Source organism: Pinus tabuliformis, chromosome 4_1 (assembly GCF_031772625.1).
Source record: "Pinus tabuliformis cultivar Carrire ecotype Pingquan chromosome 4_1, CPIR1, whole genome shotgun sequence".
In the NCBI taxonomy this organism is placed as follows: Eukaryota; Viridiplantae; Streptophyta; class Pinopsida; order Pinales; family Pinaceae; genus Pinus; species Pinus tabuliformis.
This window is the reverse complement of record NC_142303.1, coordinates 824162227-824181797: the sequence shown is the minus strand read 5'-3', so window position 1 is coordinate 824181797 and position 19571 is coordinate 824162227. Positions and strand designations below refer to the sequence as shown.

The window sequence follows — 19571 nt, the reverse complement described above, 5'->3', positions numbered from 1 at the left end:
GTCTACATTTTTTACATGATCAGGCATATAGAGTAAATGATTTAAAAAAAATCAACATTATAAATTAATAAAAATGAAGATACCAAGGGAAAAATTATATAGCTAAGGAAAAGTATATTATAATCTCTCTAAAATTTTCATGTGCTGGCCTATTTGCAAAAGATGGCTATATTAAGAGTCAAGACCATACAACCACAAATATAGGATGTAACATATTGGATTTGGCAAAAATTGTGGCAAAAGAAACTCCTGAAGTTGGAAATTATTATGAATGGGAAGCAAACCAAAATGAAAAATCACAAATACATGTAGAGCGAAGCAAACCAAAACGAAAATTACAAATACACACAGCATTTGTAGAATGTACCCTACCAAATCCCCATGGCGAAATTTCATAAGTGTCATCATTGTAAAAAGTTCTAGATTGTGTTGGAGTCGATATGTGCTAAAATTTGAAGTGTTGCTACTACTTAAGATAACTCAACCAGTGACGACCCTAATAAAACAAGATTTTTTGGTGAAAATTGTCAACTAGAAGCTCAAACACAATTTCTCACCACACAATCAAACTTTCAGTCTGATGTGATCACAGCGTCTATAGAAAATACCAGGAATGAAAATCTGCAGAGTGTGGTAGTCAAAAGCTAGGGATCCCAAACCTTTGTGAGGTAAGCTCCTTCAGCTGTTGATTTCTACAGTCCCAATTATCATCAAAGAATAGAAAAGCACACCTTCTTAAAAGTAATAAGTGGTACCCATATCAATGATACTGAAACGGATGAGTGCTATCTGCCAAGAGACTCATGACAAATGCCCCTATTAAGATAAGTCATGGCTCAGAGAAAAATATATATTTTCCCCCTTAGAGTAGTTCATTGTTAAATAGGAAGAAGTTTCCATGGCCCTGTTTCCAAGACACAAACTGCCTGCTTTTGCTGGGAAACTTGTCCATGTAGAGTGATATTATTTACATCCCTTGAGGGGATTTTAACCTTGGTTGGTGGCTTGACATGCCACTGACCTTACTTATGAACCACATTTGCATTGGCTAGAACAATACTTTTAGAAACCAGTAGCTGACAGTATGCAATAAAATGGGTGAAAGATGGCAACATTCATGGTTTTGAACTGAGAAAATATCATCTTTCAGTAGAGCAAGTGCTTCTATTAAGACATCTGACAAACAATTGATCACCTCATTTCACTAGTGAGTTTATCAATGTGTTGGATAAACAATACTGGATAGAATCAATTATCCACCTCCAATCATGATGAATTGAAACCGATTATTGATATCTACAAGTAATAAGGTCATGAAGCAGAGCATTAAACATCTAAGGATTTAGAAAATCACGCCATACCTTATTGAATGAAAGGACATCCCACTTATGAAGTTTATTTGTGAACCAGGCACCATTCAAAGTCAATTTGAACATGTGCTATATATCTAGATGGTAAGAGCATTGCTTGTTTTGAAGAGGGGTAATATGTAACATATTTATTACAAGAGGGTACGAACTCAATTAATCTCTGACCATGTAAGGGTAAAGATCTGAACTTTTGTATTAGACATTTCTACACATGCATGTGATGCCTTGACTTATTTTGTCACACCTTAAATATCATTTTTCAAATGGTGATTAAGGAACCCATTTATGAGCACTATCCTATCTCTGGTGGATGCAGGTCAGTGTCCTGGACCTATACATGTTGTCCCTCATCCCCTAGTAATTACATAATCTTCTGAATCCAGATTAATCACCTTGTCCTCTGTAGATAATGTGGCAGAATTCCTTGATCGGGTAGCATTCTTTATATGTCTGCATGAATGATTATTTGTGACTGTAAAAGGGCTTTTTATTAAGGAAATAGTACTGAGGTTTACTGCTGTTTATTCTGCAGGAGAATAATGGAACGAATGACACAGAAATGGCAAGTGATAAGAAAGTCTCTACTGGATTTTTTGCATCAGCAGAAGGGGCTTCTTTTAGTGCAAATTCCTTTGTTGAATTAAATCTTTCACGCCCATTGCTGAGGGCATGTGAATCCCTTGGTTATAAAAAGCCAACTCCGATTCAGGTTTTGCATTTCATATTTTGTTTTTTATTTTGATGTGTATTTGTACATGTTTTGATACATCGCCTATTGTTACATCTGGAATATTTTTAACATATCTTTAAATTGTGGATGTTATGTTATATTCACAATTATATGGTGTATAGTGAGTCGTGACTGACTCAACGGTGATGTCTTTCTTATCATCATCTCATAACTTAGAAGTTTCTTATTAGTAGTCCATGAAATAAAATCTTCTAAAGAGTTCTCATCAGCTCAAGATGGGTATTATGTGTGCTCATTGTATGTTATTGAGATGGTCTCTAGTTACTTCCCTCAAAGGGACACCTCTCCCTTTCACAATTATATGGTGTTTAGTGACTGACTCAAAGTGATGTCTTTATTATCATCATCTCAGAACTTAGAAGTTGCTTATTAATAGTCCATGAAATAAAATCTTCTAAAGAGTTCTCATCAGCTCAAGATGGGTATTATGTGTGCTCAATGTATGTTATTGAGATGCTCTTAGCTTATGTATTCTTGGTGTTCTGGGCCTCGGAAGAGGGAGCTGTGGGGCTTCCTTGCTAGTGAGAGGTTGCCATCTCATATTTGAGATGCATATATCTCTACCATATTTCCTCATATATCTGGGTTGAGTAAGAAGCTGGTTTTGTTACACTGGTGACAAAAGGTTGATAAAATTTTCAAGGGAGGGACCAGTTTGCCAGTTTGGATGGAATAATGAACTGATTTCCTGTGTCCAGAAGGGTCTTTGTGTCTTAGCTGCCTCACTTATGATGGTAAATCTCTCCAATGGATAGGGGATCTTTGGTCAATTTATAAGATTAATGAGCCCAGTGGTCTTCTGAAAGCTCAAAATAGATGATGATGCCTTCCTAGTACTGTATCATAAATATGTTAGAGAAATTAAAGATTTTAATTTCTCTTTCTTTCGACTTCTAAGGAGCAAGTCTACTAACATGTAGGTCGATTTAATTGCATCGTTCAGCTTCTATATTCAATTGCTGTGATCATTTATGGTTTGGTCTTAGTAGAATCTTGATTCTCAACCTATGGGGTAGATGGATGAGTATTAAACCAGGAAGATTCATGTTACCATTCACCCAGGAAGATCCATGATATGATTCACTCACGAAGATCTATGGAGGAAGTTCTCAAATTAATACTTATAGGACAACTTGGACCAACAACAGGATGTGGCGATGGGTCTTATGTGATCAAAATATATGGATTGGACTAAGCAAAATGAATCTTGAAAATAACTAAGACTACCTTTTGTTCCCTCTCCAACTAAGCAAAATGAAACTTGAAAAGAACTAAGAATACCTTTTGTTACCTCTCCAGCTCGCACTTAATGATAAAATCCCTAATCCACAAGTTGTAGCTCGAGAGGGAACTACTAGGACAATCACCACTGCCACCTAAGAAACATATCCTCTCACTTTAGGTTTGCTCTTCTCCAATTCAAGGGGGATATCCCTAGGTGTTAGAATTACCAAATCTATAACAATAAATCTCAAAGGCGATGTGAAGAGATAGCTTGAGCAAAACAAAGTTTTTATTTTTTTGTAGTATAACGAGGATAAAAGGGTGATGGAAGATAGGGGTCTAGTGCCAATCCAATTTTAAGCCAATGAAATCAAGAGGAAAGCCAAAGAGAGCAATTCATGAATGGTTAAGACACATAAAGCTGTTATACTTGCTACAATAAGCCTTAACTTGTTAAATAATGAGAAAATGTACTTGGAGGGGTCCTTAAAGGTTCCACTCCCAAACAATGCCATAAGAGTGAGTCCTACATTGATGTTTTGATCCAACAAGAACTCTTAACAAGATGATAGATGCAAGACAATACGCTTAAAAATATGTCATCAAAGGGGACTGAGAGGAGAATATCTCTCACATAAAACCCTTCCACATATGTTAAATGAACCCTTCTTCACGGCTCCTTGTAACAAGGTCTTTGCAAGCAACTCCTAGCATCCATAAACAATAATTAGAAATAAAATATAGCTACACATATGATAAGCAAGAATCCTTGAACTTTCATTAGGCCTCCAAATAATATATTGAACAAAGTTCCAAGATGAGAGACTCCTCACAAATCAACCATGACTACAAATGGAGAGAGCTACTTTTTAAACACAGTTTATCTTCATCTCCTTTTACAATAAAATAATAATTGTTTTCCCAGATCCACTAATCTCTCTAGGGATATCGATACAATATCTCGTAACCAACTCATGAAACAAATCAAACAATGATAAAATAAGGGGGTTATGCCATGTGTATCCTCCCAAGGTGGACATCACCTTCAAATAGTCTCAAAACATGCAAAGTTTTGCTCTATGTGCATGGGGTCCACCATGTACATACCTTAATTTTGCTTCTCCAAATAACATGATAGATTTGTAACCACCATGGTTGGCTTGATTTATTCCAGAATTTATATCATAAATTCCAATGCCACTTTGCATTTAATGGTATTGCTTCAACAAAAAATTGGGCACGTTGTCAAATGATAACCACTCTTGAGGACTCAACAACTACTCTTGAAGTTAGGACTCCCTCAAATATGCAACGAAACACTGGATATGGAGTTTAAAACCCCTTACATTTCCCCAATGTGAAATTTCCTCATCAATTGCATGGAAAAGAGTGCAATGATTAAGTAAAAACCTCCAATGGTGGATGTATCTCCCTAAGGTGAGACGTCCTCAACAATAAGCATGGATATGAGTGCAAGCAATCTTGTCAAGGTGGATGTCTCCTCAAAATAGGGCATGAACCATGTCAACATTCCAAAGGTGGCAAGTATGAGATCTCCAAGAGAAGCATCCCATTAATAAGGCATGCAAGAGTGTGGAATGTGGTCTCCAATGGTGGACGTCCTCCTCAAATTAGGTGCCAAGCATGTGGATCCATGAAACAAGGTATATGAAGAACATGTAGAACCAATGCTCAACTAACTCTATGAAGAAATGGGTTAGTCCCTCATCAACAAATAAAATATGACTAACCCTCAACATGTGTGCAAGATACTTCTCTAGAAATGGCACGTGGACAATAATGCACGAGAAAGAGTGCAACAAACCTATCAAGTTCAAGGTCCGATATATAACAACCCTCCATAAGTGTGCCAAGGGCTAGCTTCATAAAGCAAGGGATCGATCCATCATGAAATAATGCACAGCATGTTAAACCAAATTGTGTATCACCATCAATCCAAATGCCAAGTCATGCTTATGATCAACCAAACCATCAAGAAGGGGAACGACCTCACCAAAGGATGCATGAAATGATGATAATTATGTATATGCCTCCACATATGAGCCAAAGGAGGGAGTGCCACATAAGACCATGATCTACCTCACAAGTAACCCATCCATGTGTGAAAAACATCCTCTAGAGTCTAGGCATTTGTGCTAAAACCTACTCATCAATGCAATAAACCATATGAAAGAAGAGGGGGTATGTGCCAAGCACTATCCATAATAATTATTTCCAAATAGATGAAGATACAAGCCACATATGAAGATCCTCTATATATCTAGGGCATTCACTCTATATAGTCACATGTCCTTATATACCATCAATCCCTAACATGATGGCTAGAACATCACATGACCAAGTCCAATACCATCTCTCTATGATAAGCAAGTATACCAAGCAAAACACCATCACAACATCCGTGATTATATCATCTGAAATAACTTAGTCAAGTGAAACCACAACCCCTAGGCAATCCAAATCTCCATCAACTTGTAGACCTACCTTTGTGATGAAAGTCACAAGTGTAGTGATTTTTTTTCACTAGTGTAGGTCTCATGCAAAATGAGGGATAACACCTTCTATTTCATCGTTAACACTTACTCATTTATGAAATGCGTAAATTAGGCAATGGACATATGTCCAGGTCAGAAATACCAATATATACATTTTGGCCTAACCGTTTGCATATGTGGAAACTATGACATTAAGTTGTTATGATTACTTTCTTTGGAAGTTACATATTTTTGAAATGTATAATTTTTCCAATATGTGGTCGTATCTGGTAGCTTTGACATTAAGAGTTCATGTTGCATTTTTTGCCTGATTGATACTTCGTAGCTACTTCTGTAAGCATAACGTGCACCTCCATGCAAATACATCTGCATCTGCAATTTTCAACCATTCTCTTTGTAAACTCTATCCATGTGGATTTTGAGATCTAGAAATGACTGTTAAATGCAGGCAGCATGTATACCTTTGGCATTAACTGGACGCGATATATGTGGAAGTGCTATTACTGGATCTGGAAAGGTTAGGTTTGGCCATTTCTTTTAGCTGTTCATTTTTTATTTTTTGCACTGTCTATCATGCTCTACTTTTTTGTGTGTCCGTTTGAAAGAGAGAGAGTGAGGGTAGGCTTTTATCCATGATGATTCTTAAGTTATTCTTTACTTGAAATATTAGATGACCAGTTTCTCTTTTTGAAACTACAGACAGCTGCATTTGCTCTACCAGTGTTGGAGAGATTACTTTACCGTCCTAGACGCATCCCGGCCATAAGAGTCCTTATTCTCACTCCAACGAGGGAACTTGCTGTTCAGTAAGTTTTTCAGTCTATGGCATTTCCTGTATTGATTTTGCGTGGTAGAGTTACTTCATAACGAAAATGTGAATTGATGCTTTGTATTGCCCATATAAATAGTAATTAGTCTGAAAAACCAAAATTCTTTGCCTGACTTGGTTGTGCATTTTTATTGAAAGAATGATAAGGTTTCACATCCAGTCATTTAAAAATCATGATATACATCCAAACACATATAGTGTTAATTTTCAGATAATGGTAACCAGATTCTCCACTCAGAAAATAACTCAAAATCACCAGGGAGCTAGAAAACTGAAAAACTCCAATCAAAGCAGACACCTCTGAATATATTAATCTACAAACACATACTGCTAGAAATGCGAACAGCAGGAATACACAGATCTGAATTCTGGGTGACATTTATTTTCTATTGAAAATCTGAAAAGGAGAAATACACTCCAATAGCTCAAAACTAGAAGTCACTAACGAACATAGTGGTTCACCCTTCATCTCCTTAATAGAATAGGAAGAGGAGAGAAGGTACAATGTATGTGGAGAGAATCAGAGATGCAAGAAGCACTTGGTTTGATTGTCAAACCCTAATCTTAATGTGGTCACCTAGTGTGACCTCTTACATGGATAGGAGCATTGTTGAAAACATTATTGACAAAACGTCAGCATGAACAAAACATTGCCAAGTGTTCAGACACTGGGCCATTCAAAAATTGGCAAACTATGGCAAGCATTAAAAAAATTCAAAATAGATTGATTGTTTTTCAAAATTTTAAGCATGTAGACCAACAACTACATCAAATAACACATTGGTACATCAATATGGATAAAACACCAATATATATGATGTAGTGGATGCCAAATGAAAATGATACATCAAAGTCGATATTGAGTCGTAAAACCTGATATCTGTCCAATCAAGGAGTCAAAAGTGGATACCCAGTACAAAGTGGCGTCAAAATATATATATATATATATATATATATATACATATATATCTTGAAATCACGAGTCATCTAGATTCTGTAAGGTCAAATCTAGCAGCAGATACTAATTTAATTCCCTCTCCCACTTTTATTGGAAAATGTTAGGGGTTGTTACCACTAGAAGGCACTGCATCATCCATCTAATGACTACTAGTGGGTGTTAGTGTGTCAATCTGTCTAAGACGTGGTGCCAAAGCTGCCACATCACCCTTTGTGGAGTCTAAGTGCTCCTTTATCCCCTGCACCTGCTGCTGCTGCTGCTGCTCCACTGCTAGCTCCCACACCTACAGTCATTGCTCCTTGTCTGCTAATCACTCAGGGGATGCCTCCATAACAAGCGTATTATACTCCACTCTCCACTAACTTATTAGGTTATTGTTGTCCAATGAAATAACATCCATGCAGGTATTTTCTCAAGCTGCTTTATCCATAGTCTAAGATTGTAGTGGACGTAAACCAAATCATTTAGGATTGAAAATCCAATTTAGAAGGTCATAGTTTTATGTGTCTTGAGGGTCATATATTATAATAGTTGTAATTGCTTAGTTCTAACCTGTTTTGCTTCCTTAAGTGTATTTTTTCAATTACAATTTAGTTGCACTTGTGACTGTTATGAACATAAATATATATAATTTATAATAATTCATAACTTATTATAATGAAGGAACATATGAAAAGACATAGCCTAACTAACAGACATGACTCTTATGAAAAGGAATCACACCTATATTTATACAGGGCCCATCATTGTAAAATCAATCATCATATCATTCATTTTCTATTATCAAATTCTTATATAGATTTTATATATCATCGCCATGGATTTCTTTATATTTCATACATTTTGAATATTTTGTGTGTGAGCGAACTTTGTTCGTCACATTTGGTATCGGAGCTAATCTAATTGGCCATTGATCACAAGCTAAGTCACACGGTTTGGGTTCGAGTTCAGGTTCGACAGTTATTAAATTCGATTCGGGTTTGAATTTTCTGATAAGGTTTGGATGGGGTTCAGATTTAGGTTCGTCTATACATTTCTCTCATATATATATATATATATGATTTAGATATAAAAGAATAAGAAATAAGGTTAAAGAAGCTGAACATGTTCATCAACTTCAAAAGTTAAAAGGGATCTATGTCTAAAATGTCAATTACTTGTAATCCTTGAACAAAACAAAAAAATATGATCAAAATTTAAACATATTTCATATTGTACAATAATACTACTAGAAGTCTACAAATTGCAAAATGATGTATAACATACTTAACAATTTCAAAATTTAAAGGAAGCTGTAATGTTAAATTTCAAATACTTATAATCCCTGAAAATGTTTCACGAAATTTAAAACACAGTGAAAATTTCAATTGTTTCACAAAATTTAAAACATGGTAAAATTTTTGATTAGTCAAGATTGGGTGTTGACCACTCTGTCTACAACCTTTGTGTCAGTGTTATAGAGGGTGGACAAAGGACAACATTCAAGACTGGGGTTGAGCGAGACTGTGAATAATGGATGCATCACACTCGGGGGTTTCAATTTTCAATTTAGCACAGTGCTGAAGCGACAAGCACAAGGCCCGAGGGTAGACGTAGTCACGTAATAGCTCAGTCAGAGGTTGCAGAGTTCAAAAGTGATAAGCAATTCCTGAAACTCCCAAGGAAATGGCAATGAAGAGAAAGTTGTGGAGTAATCGTTGGTAGCTGGAGTAGATATTTGCATGGGTCTCACGTTTTTTTATTTTTTTTAAGCAACGTCAAACCTTAAATCACCTTAAGTTGAGCCTTATTCTTTTCATAAAATTAAATTTCTGATTCGATTAGGGTTCAACCACATTTCAATATTATTAAGTTCAAGTTCGATCTGATTTGTTCGGCTTCGACCTTATTTGGTTCACCTTTTGGTTTTGGTTCGAACTGATTCGTTTTGCCTTTGAGGTTTGGCTTTGAGGTTTACTAAACCTCAGTGAACTTCAATAATTTTTTTCAAGTTCACCGAATTCCAAACTTGAAGGTTTAGGTTCGACAAACCCTATGACCTAGCCTCCCACATGCCAATCCTCATGTGTCCAATTTTTTGCATTGATGGATTCTTGAATATTGTGTAATGTCCTCTCCAAATTGATGGGATAAAGAGGACGAAATAGCCTATCTGACCCCATAGGCTATAGTCTTGATAAAGGGGTATTAACCCAATTTTTCCAATGTTGGGGCAACATTGTGTAAAAGTTGGGTTTGTTGGGGCAAAAAGACCCAAAATTGGGTGTTGCACTCACATTTGGGAGCCCATGGAAAAATCTATAAATAGAGGGGAGATGAAATCAAATGATCATCATCAAATTAGATCATCTACATTTGTTTTCTTGAGCTGTGGCTCTGAGGGTTTTAAGACCTCTTGTATCTCTTTACTAATTTTTGTGGTGAAAGGTTCCACCCTAGTTAGTAATTCTATTTTGGTCTTTTTCGATTCAGTTCTGGCACAGGAAGATTATCTATCTAAATAGCAAAGTTGGTGAAGAAGTTGAGGCAAGGAAGTCAAAATCTCCCTGAAGCTAAATGAATTTGTTTTAAGGCATAGCATAAGCAAACTTTTTGAAGCAGAACAAAGTGCTCTGAGGTTGAATCTATGTGGTTTTCTCCCTAAAGTTTATAAAGAATGATTCTTTTGAGGCAGGATGAAATATTTCTGAGATTGGACGAGGGTTTCAACTTTCTGAACAATTTCTGGCTCATTTTGAGGTCATTCAGGAGGGCTAATGATAGTCTGTTATAGATTCGTGGCCATATTGAGGCCATACCAAGCTCTGCGGTAGATACAAAAGGGTTTTTGAGCTCTTGCAGAGGATCAATTCTTCTCTGGCAGACCCAAATCCTTAAGAGAAATTTGTGCTCTTGAAGCAAAGTTCGAAGGGGAATCCAAAACTAGTCGGAGGGGGTTTGAAAGCATTCAAGGTCAGACCATTTCCTAAACAGTCCAACTATGAAATCGAGGTAATTTGACAAACATTCTTGAAGAAGAATTATAGCGGTTTGGTTGTCTTGAGGTCACACGAACATTTTCGGGGCTCAGCTTTTTGAAGAAGTGATAAGTTGATAATTGTTTGTTTAATCTATGAATAGCATAGGGCAACATTAGCTTGACTTGTAGGACAAGTAGGAAATATTTGCTTATTGAATACACTTTGTTGGACCTGGATCATGTTACTGGAACTATGGTTGAATTTCTCTATGGTATTGAATGCAAAGTTATACTTTTTGATCATTGAGTAGTAGTTACACTTACTATGGAAAGGAAGTTGTATGGTTTAATCCTATGTTCTATTATTGAATGTTCTATTCTCGTCATCATTGAAACAAGCAAAGAAAATAATTGTTGAAACCCTAGTATTGAAGAAAAGCTAAGGCAAAATTCTCCCTAGGATATTACAGTGGGATTAGAGCAAAATCATCCTTCCAACTTTACACTTACGGTGGAAAGGAAGTTGTATGGTTTAAACCTATGTTGTATTATTGAATGTTCTATTCACTTCATCATTGAAACAAGCAAAGAAAATAATTGTTGAAACCCTAGTATTGAAGAAACCTTAGGGAAAAAATCTCCCTAGGATATTATAGCAGGATTAGAGCAAAAGCATCCTTCTAGCTTGTGAGTGCATGAGTTCTATATGCTTCCAAAGGATACGAGCAACGTCACTGAAAGAAGAAAGAGGAATACCCATCAACCAACCATGGTGGATAGACCAGGGCAAGGGGAACAAGATCTTGGTGCCCTACTAAATGCAATACTCCAACAACCACAACAAATGACCAATGTGCTAATGCAAGGACAACAACATATGGCTTAGGTTATTGTCCAAGCCATAAATAATCTTGGTAATAGTGGATTGAACATAGGTAATAGGGTTGGTACTGAAGGAAGCGACAACCATAACCTTGGCTCCTCCAATACTATTACTCACACACACTACAGGATAGTTAGTGCAAGGAGTCATAGACCTTTACTTCCTCAATTTTTAAATAGACAAACAATAGTGACCCACAGAGTAGCAGAGCCAAATGGACTTTTTGATGATTATTTTTAGGAGTATGCAACACTAGAAGAAAATACTTGGGCAACCATGATTTTCTAAGAATACAACAACATCAAATACGGAAATAGACCCAAGGGAGAACCTATTTTTGATTTAATGCACAAGGTAAGTAAATTGTTCCTCCCTTCTTTTGATGGACCATCGAAATGTTCAACAAGAACTTGGGTGCAAAAATTGGACACCTACTTTGGGCTCAATTCAATTTTAGACGCAGACACTATCCAATTTGCGACACTACACCTAGAAGGAGAAGCACATGATTGGTTGTATCATGGACTGGTTATATTGGGGCATGCAAACATCACTTCTTATGTAGACATTACACGAAGATTGATAGATAGATTTGATTAACAGAATCTGGATATACACTTTAGAGAGCTCACAATACTCAAACAGACAGGTTGGCATGAAGAATACATAATAGAATTCGCACGAATTGCTGTCATGGTGACAAAGATATCTAAAGAAAGTGTTAGATTATGGTAGCAACGAACATGTGTTTTAGTCTCTATGATATCTAAGAGGCTAAGGAACACGGGATCTCTAGAACCCAGAAAAGGTTTCACAAGAAATGTCTTGGAGATGCCTTAATTAAATTAATTAGCCATAACTAAATATTTCCTAAGTTTAACTTAGGAAAATTGGTTAATTAAAGTGAAGTAATTAAGGAAGTTCAATTTTGCTTTAGAAACTTCTATTGATGAAGTCAGATTGATCTTAGCCATCGGTTGAGATCTAAGTCACCTGACACGGGGATTCGGGACACGTAGGATTCGGGATTCGTGGTGTCGGATTCGGGACACGCTGACCCCCGGAACAGGACACGTTATATATTATTTTATTAAAAATATATATATATATATATATATATATATATATATATATATATTATATATATATATATATATATATATATATATATATTTAAAAATATATATATATATATATATTAAAAATTAGTTATTAGCATATTTCTTACACAAATTTTAATTAATGATACAAATTTATTGATTTCAAACATAGATCTTCATCTATAGCTATTAGCATGCATAGTACATACAAAATTCAAATAAATGTCAGTGGTACTGGTCACATAAATGATAAATCTATTAAAAATTTAAATCATGATTCATAATTCATAACTGAAAGACAACTTACAACTACAAGATAGTAAGATAAACACACTGACAACTGTAGTTTTCTCATTAAGTCATCAAATCAAAATCTGTTACATAGGTAGTGTTGGTGCAATGCCAATGGCAAATAGAAATAGAAAATATAAAACAACTATAGGTATACAAGCCTCAAGGCATCAATCAGCATCAGAATCAGCGTCATTGTCCCCATCATCATGGTCCCCACTGCTCTCCTCTGCATCCTCCTCCTCCCCTGTATCCATAGTCGCCTCTGCATCTGCTGGTATGGAGGTTGACCCCTCTAAGTCATCAAAACTAATAGGGTCTAGCACTGGATCACCGAGATCCATGTTGGCCAATGCCAACTCAACAGTGGCGTCCAGACCCATATCTTCAGGAAAGACATCCCACATCTTTGTCTTTCCCCTCAACCACTCTTCCCTCTGCCTGTAAATAAGACGAAGGTTGGTGTGCACATACACCATTGTCTCTGCCCTGCACTGCTCAAGCCTGTTCTTCTTCACAGTATGCAAATTCCCATATGTGCTCCAATTCCTCTCGCAACAAGAGGATGAAGTCACCTGAGAGAGGAGCCTCATGGCTAACTGCTGAAGAGTAGGGCTTGTTGCCCCATGATTTGCCCACCAAGAGTAGGGCTTCTTAAGCCCCCTGTCTCTAATCACATCATAACCTCCAAATCGACCAGTGCCAGTGGAAAACTCTGCAAAGGCATCCTCCACCTTAGCAAGCAATGCACTATCCTGATAAATCTGCTTCAATGCCTCTTTCCTCCCCTGTGAGATTTCACCATCCATGTGAGGAGGGAATCTGCGGGAAGGTCCAACATTCAGCCACTCATGGCTGTAGTATTTGGGGTTCAGTGAGTGAGCCAAACAATGTAAAGGTGTACAATTCTTGTCCCATCTGCGGACAAGAATATCATGTATGGTATCGCAGAAGGCCTCTGGTGATGTCTCATACGGGGGGCACTCACTCTGTAGAATAATGCTCCTCACAGACTCAATCATGGAATCCCATCCCTCATAAACCTCTCCTAGGATGGGTTTGTTTGTATCTGCAACTCGAAGCAAAGAGATGATAGGGTCCATGATCCGAATAATTAGATCTACCCTCTCCCACCAAGCATCATCTAGTACCGTGTCCTTCACTCTTTTAGAGGCTGCCTGATCTGTCTTTCTCCAAAAAGACCAAAACTCAGAAATAACCATGGACCCAAGAGCAGTCTTGACCTCCCTCAACCTCTTCAACATCATGAATGAAGATGCAAACCGTGTATCAACAATCTTCAACAATGATAGATTGCTGTACTCCTTGTAGATAGTGAGGGCATTTGTATGATTTTGCACAAAGTTACGTATATGTCTTGCATCCTCAATAATGCTTCCAATCCAAAGCACATCAGAAGCAATGGATTTCAGTGCTAAGTTCAATGAATGGACAATGCAAGGTGTCCAAAACACTTGTGGATATTTAGCTTCCACAATCATGCCAGCCGCCTTGCAAACAGGTGCATTATCTGTAATGATTTGCACACAAGAATCAACACCTACCTCTTCAACAACTCTAATAAATAACTCACCCATAAATTGTGCATCCTTGTATTCGCCAAGTGTATCCACTGCTTTCAGGAAAACTGGACCATTCAAGGAAGACACCATGAAGTTGATGATTGGGTGTCGTGCTGGATCTGTCCATCCATCAGAAACAATGCTAACCCCAGATGTTGGCCATGATGCCTTAATAGGCTCGAGCATTTTTTGCACCTCTTTTTTTGCCTTCGTCAACAATGTGGTTCTCAGCTTCTTTGACCCAGGAGGCACATACCCTGCTGGAGCCCCTTGAGTTAGAGCTCGGCACATCTCAACAAATAAAGGTGAACGTGCAACATTAAATGATATGAAGTTTTGATAGAAGAAGAAGGCAATGGTGAGATCAAGCTCTTCCCGTCTCTCTTTTTGGAAAATCCTGTCCATTGGACCAAGTGATCTTCATTTTAATGCTTGTCCCCCAGTAGAAGTAGAACTCTCAAATGGAAATTTGGTGGTGGCTTTCCTCAAAAATGGAAGGGGGTCTTCATTCTTGCCCTTGGGTGCTTTTGATTTTGAAGCCAGTGCCACATGTTCCATACCAACATTGGCCTCCTTTTCCAAATCTTTTCTCTTTTGTGAAGTAATAACTTTACAAGATCCAATCCCACAACCAGGTATAGCCAACAAATGTGATTTCACACGGTGATATGTGCTTTTGAAAGAAATGTTACAAAAGTTGCATTTCCATTGCACATTGCCTCCTCCCTTTCCCTTGCTGTTTGGCCCATCCTCTCTTGTGACATATTTCCACAATGGATATTTTTCATTGTCTTTAAGTCCTCTTCCCTCAACATTACTTGCAGCAGACTCTGATGATATTGGGGGAGGAAGAGCATCTCTACCCATGACATTCTTGCCCTTCCTTGCTGCCCCTGCCTTTGATTGAGCCATGTTACCTCAACCTGTAAAAAAAATGAACAAACTGCTGTAAAAATTTAAATGAACAAACTGCTGTAAAAATGAACAAACTGCTGTATTACGAAACTATTTACCTAAATTTATATACATATACAATGAAAAGGCAGCAAAGTTTGTCTTGTTTATTCTCTTGTTCTGGCCACAGAGACTTTTCTCTTACAGGCGGCAGAATTTTGTAACAGCTCTCTGTCAGTCGTTTTATGCTTCTGAGACAAGACAGGGTTTCAGTGAATGTTTCTTTTGATCAAGCGAAGTTTTGTGCTCTCAAGGATAAGCTCGCAAGGCATCCTGTAGTGGGAGATGACTTTTTGGAAGCTTGAACAATTACATGCCCTTGCATGGGCCTTCTGTAGGGGGGAATTATCTTTTTGAAGGAGTGGATCATACCTAGGGTTTTGGGAGCCTCTGTTCCGAGGTTTTCTAAGAGGACCGAAGTTGATCCTAGGCTCTTACTGTGGGCAGAAGTGGAACAAAGAAGCCAAATACCCTTGCTGTAGCTGGGAGCAGAGTTTTGGACGCTGAATGTGGGCTGAGACCTACTTGGGAGCTGAACGAGCCATCAAAACCCTTGCCAAAGTAGAACAGTGAATGTAATCCTGAACGAATCTTAGCAGAGCCACAGGGGCCCAAAATCTGGGCTTGAGGCAACATAACCCCTGTTTGAGGTGTGCTGATTGTGTGGATCTTTAATTGTCACATACCTTAAACTGGCAGTGAGTTGGATAAAGTGGAGGGCTCAGAACCTAGGGCATTTAGCTTAGTGCTATTAAACTGTTTTTGAAGTATTGCCGTATTATGATATATATAACTTCAACTTGTTATATTTGAGTGGACTCAGGACTGGGATTTGACTGAGTTATGGCCCATGGGCATGCTTAGCTTAGTTCATGAATCATTGATGACAGCCTACAGCCACAGCCCACAGGTTATTTACTTATCTATATATGCCAACCTACAGTTTCTAATGATTAATATGTTATTGTCATAAAACTGAAATTGTAAACCCGTTAAATTTAAATTGTAAACCTGTTCTAAACTGTAGGTTTAAAACTTTAAAATTATCAATGCGAGTTTAGAAAAGTTACAGTTTAGGTGTAACTTTTGTTGTAAATTATCAATGCGCATTGCGAGTTCTAAACTGTAACGGGTTTAAAAAATCACGGGTTTACAACATAGCATTGCTCAGTGCTTACCTGTAGTTTAACGATGCGGCGATGCCTGACCAGTGACGCAGTGACGTTGGGTGGAACTGGACTGTGGTCGTTCGGTGGTTCGCTCCTCGCAGCAACAAAGAATGATCATTCACGCAGCTCGACGCCCCTTTTTAACATTGCAGAACCCTCAAAACGAATCACAAAACCCTCAAAACGAATCGAAAAACCAGGACTCGCTTTCCAGGATCGAGACACGATTTGTAAATTGGGGCACGTTACTGGACACGACGTGCCACAATAGGACACGACGTGCCCTCCAATCCTGATACGAATCGGCATAGAATCGTGTCCGATTCGACCGATTCGGGATTCGTAGCCTGTTTTGAGCGAATCCGGTTTCGTAGGTTGAGATGAAATCGTGGCCGTTGAAGCTCCAACGAGAGATTATAAGAGCAAGTCGAAGGGCTTGAAGCTAGGGAAGCATTAGAGATAGAGAGATCAACAAAGATTTGAGAGCAGGAGTCCAGAGGAATTCTCGTAGTATTTTCCATTGTCCGGGAGATAGGAAGAGGAGGCTGCTACTACTAGTGCGAGTAGCCATATTTCTTAGTGCGAGTTGCCAGAGGAGCCACGTTTCAGTTGCTAGTCGTCGGATTAGTGTCTTAGAGGCAGAGCGAGTGGATTTCAGAGGTAGAGGGTGGCAGGACGACTTACAGGAAGGTGATTCCGGGGTTTCACAAATTTTCTAGAAGCAACTGTACGCATTTCCAGCCAAGCAATGCGAATAACAAGGAAATGCGAGTTGTCGGTAAAGAGGGCCAGATCAAGTGTAGAGGGAGACAAGGTGTCTCCAATATATTTTGCTATTAGAGATTGCAGAAGCTTTGTCGGAAAGGAAAGTAGATCATTGTACTCTTGCCTAGAAGCTTAGCATGCCTCACCAATGATATTCCTTCTAGTGAAGGGTGTGTTTTTTTAAAGCCATGGTAGAGGAGTTCAATAATCAATACCACCAACATCAACAAAGTTCAACAATCAATAACACCAACATCAAGGTACTTGAAGGGTTTCATTCTCTTGATCAAATGCCAATCTCATACCCTCATGACAAAATCAAATGGAAACATTGCAATCCCCCAAATTTTGAAATCATGAAAATTATTAAATCTGCTGGATTTTGAGTGAGATCTAAAATTCTAGTTTCTACATATGAAGTCCAATGAGGTCGAAACCACTCTCAAACATCTTGAGTCATTTCATGGTAATGTTAAAAATTTAAGTAAAAGGATGAAAATGAAAGATAAAGGAAATGTCATGTGTGAGGCAAATGAGAGGAGAGGCATGCTTTTAAAGGCTTGCAGTGGTTGTTTTTGGAGGGAAACATTCCCTAGTTTCCCTCAAAGCCGCTTCAAAAAGCACAAAACCGCTTTTGTGGGGTCTTCAGCCAGCTTGGCAATAAAATGACTAGTTTATGATGGAACTGGTCGATTTATGGGAAAACCGACCAGTTCTGTCATAAATCGGTTGGTTTATCGCTGATTAGGCCCAAAAACCCTAGCCCACGAGGTTCAAAATTGATTTTTCTACTAGTTGGATGGCTCGGCCTAATGAACTGGCTGGTTTGACTAGTTTACGTTTTGAACCGACCGGTTTTGAATACTATGTTTGGGTTAAGGCATTTGATCCCACAACTATACAAGATGCCATTAAGAAGACTTGTGATATGGAGAATGCATCAACCCATTCTAAGGCTTCGTCCAACCCCTTCATCCCTCAGAAAGATAAGGAGGAGAAACCTTTTCAACGAAATTGGCCCAAAAGGGACAGATTAGATGATGAAACCCGAAGTGAGCTAAGGTGGAAGAAGATTTTTTTCACTTGCAAGGAACCATGGGAGCCAGGACATCGATGTCTAGGCAAAGGAAAATCCACTACATTGAAGTAGTCTCCAACAACGAGAATAAAGAAGAAGAGCCCACCCCAAATGATGAGCCTAATGGCCCGAAGAAAGAACAAACCCATGAGGAAGCTAAAGAGGAGGAAAAGCCTTGCAAAGAGAAGAATCCCCGACTGCAAGTTAAGATTACGTCTCTATCAGGAACCCGCAGATATTACACTTTTAGGGTCAGGGGAGTCATCAAGGGATAATGCATCACAACATTAGTAGATGGAGGAGCTACATGCAACTTCATTAATGCAACATTAGTAGCAAAGAGAGGGCTTCCCATAGAAGTGTTTGAAGGCCTTAATGTGATAGTAGCATATGGGTACAACATGGACTGCACACGAGTTATTACAGGTTTGAGAGTAACACTTGTTTGTTACGCTTTCACTAGTGATTTTTATGTGATAGATCTTGCAAATATTAATGTAGTATTGGGAGTTCAATGGTTATACTTGTTGGGAAAGTTCACTATGGACTACCAAGCAATGGATATGGAATTCAAAGCATCAAATGGCAATAAAGTAGTTTTGAGAGGCATGGCAAATGGTAGCCCACAAGTTATTTTTGCTAGAAGAATGGAGGCCATATTTAGGCATGGAGATGTAGCATATGCTGCAGAATGCATGATTACAAGCCAAAAGACACCCAACAATAGCAGCCCGCAGTACAAAGCAGACATTCAACGAGTGCTGGACAAGCATGGCCAGGTATTTGGTGATATTCCCTTGGGATTGCCTCCTAAAAGAGGATTTGAACATACTATAGAGTTGGAAGAAGGGGCCAAGCCTGTAATCACTACACCATATTGACACCCAAAGAAATTTAAGGACGAGATAGAGAAGGCAATCCAAGAATTGCTAGCAATGGGCCACATTAGACCCAACTCAAGTCCATTCGCCTCATCAGTGGTTCTAGTTAAAAAGAAGGATGGAACGAGGATGTGTATTGACTATTGGGAACTCAACAAAAAGACCATCAAGAACAAGTACCCTATTCCCAGGATTGATGAATTTCTAGATAAATTACATGGAGCAGTATATTTTTCCAAAATTGACCTATGATTAGGATA

At 38.2% G+C, this 19571-nt stretch overlaps 1 protein-coding gene across 1 annotated transcript in view; it reads left to right on the top strand.

The window, feature by feature from the left end:
- The window catches only part of LOC149178772 (DEA(D/H)-box RNA helicase family protein), a 288841-nt gene that overhangs the window by 21300 nt on the left and 247970 nt on the right, over positions 1 to 19571 (top strand). The window contains exons 2-4 of the mRNA XM_089420426.1: positions 1903 to 2079; positions 6310 to 6378; positions 6561 to 6667. Of these exons, the coding sequence (XP_089276552.1) occupies positions 1903 to 2079; positions 6310 to 6378; positions 6561 to 6667 (353 nt within the window). The remainder of the gene's footprint in view (positions 1 to 1902; positions 2080 to 6309; positions 6379 to 6560; positions 6668 to 19571) is intronic.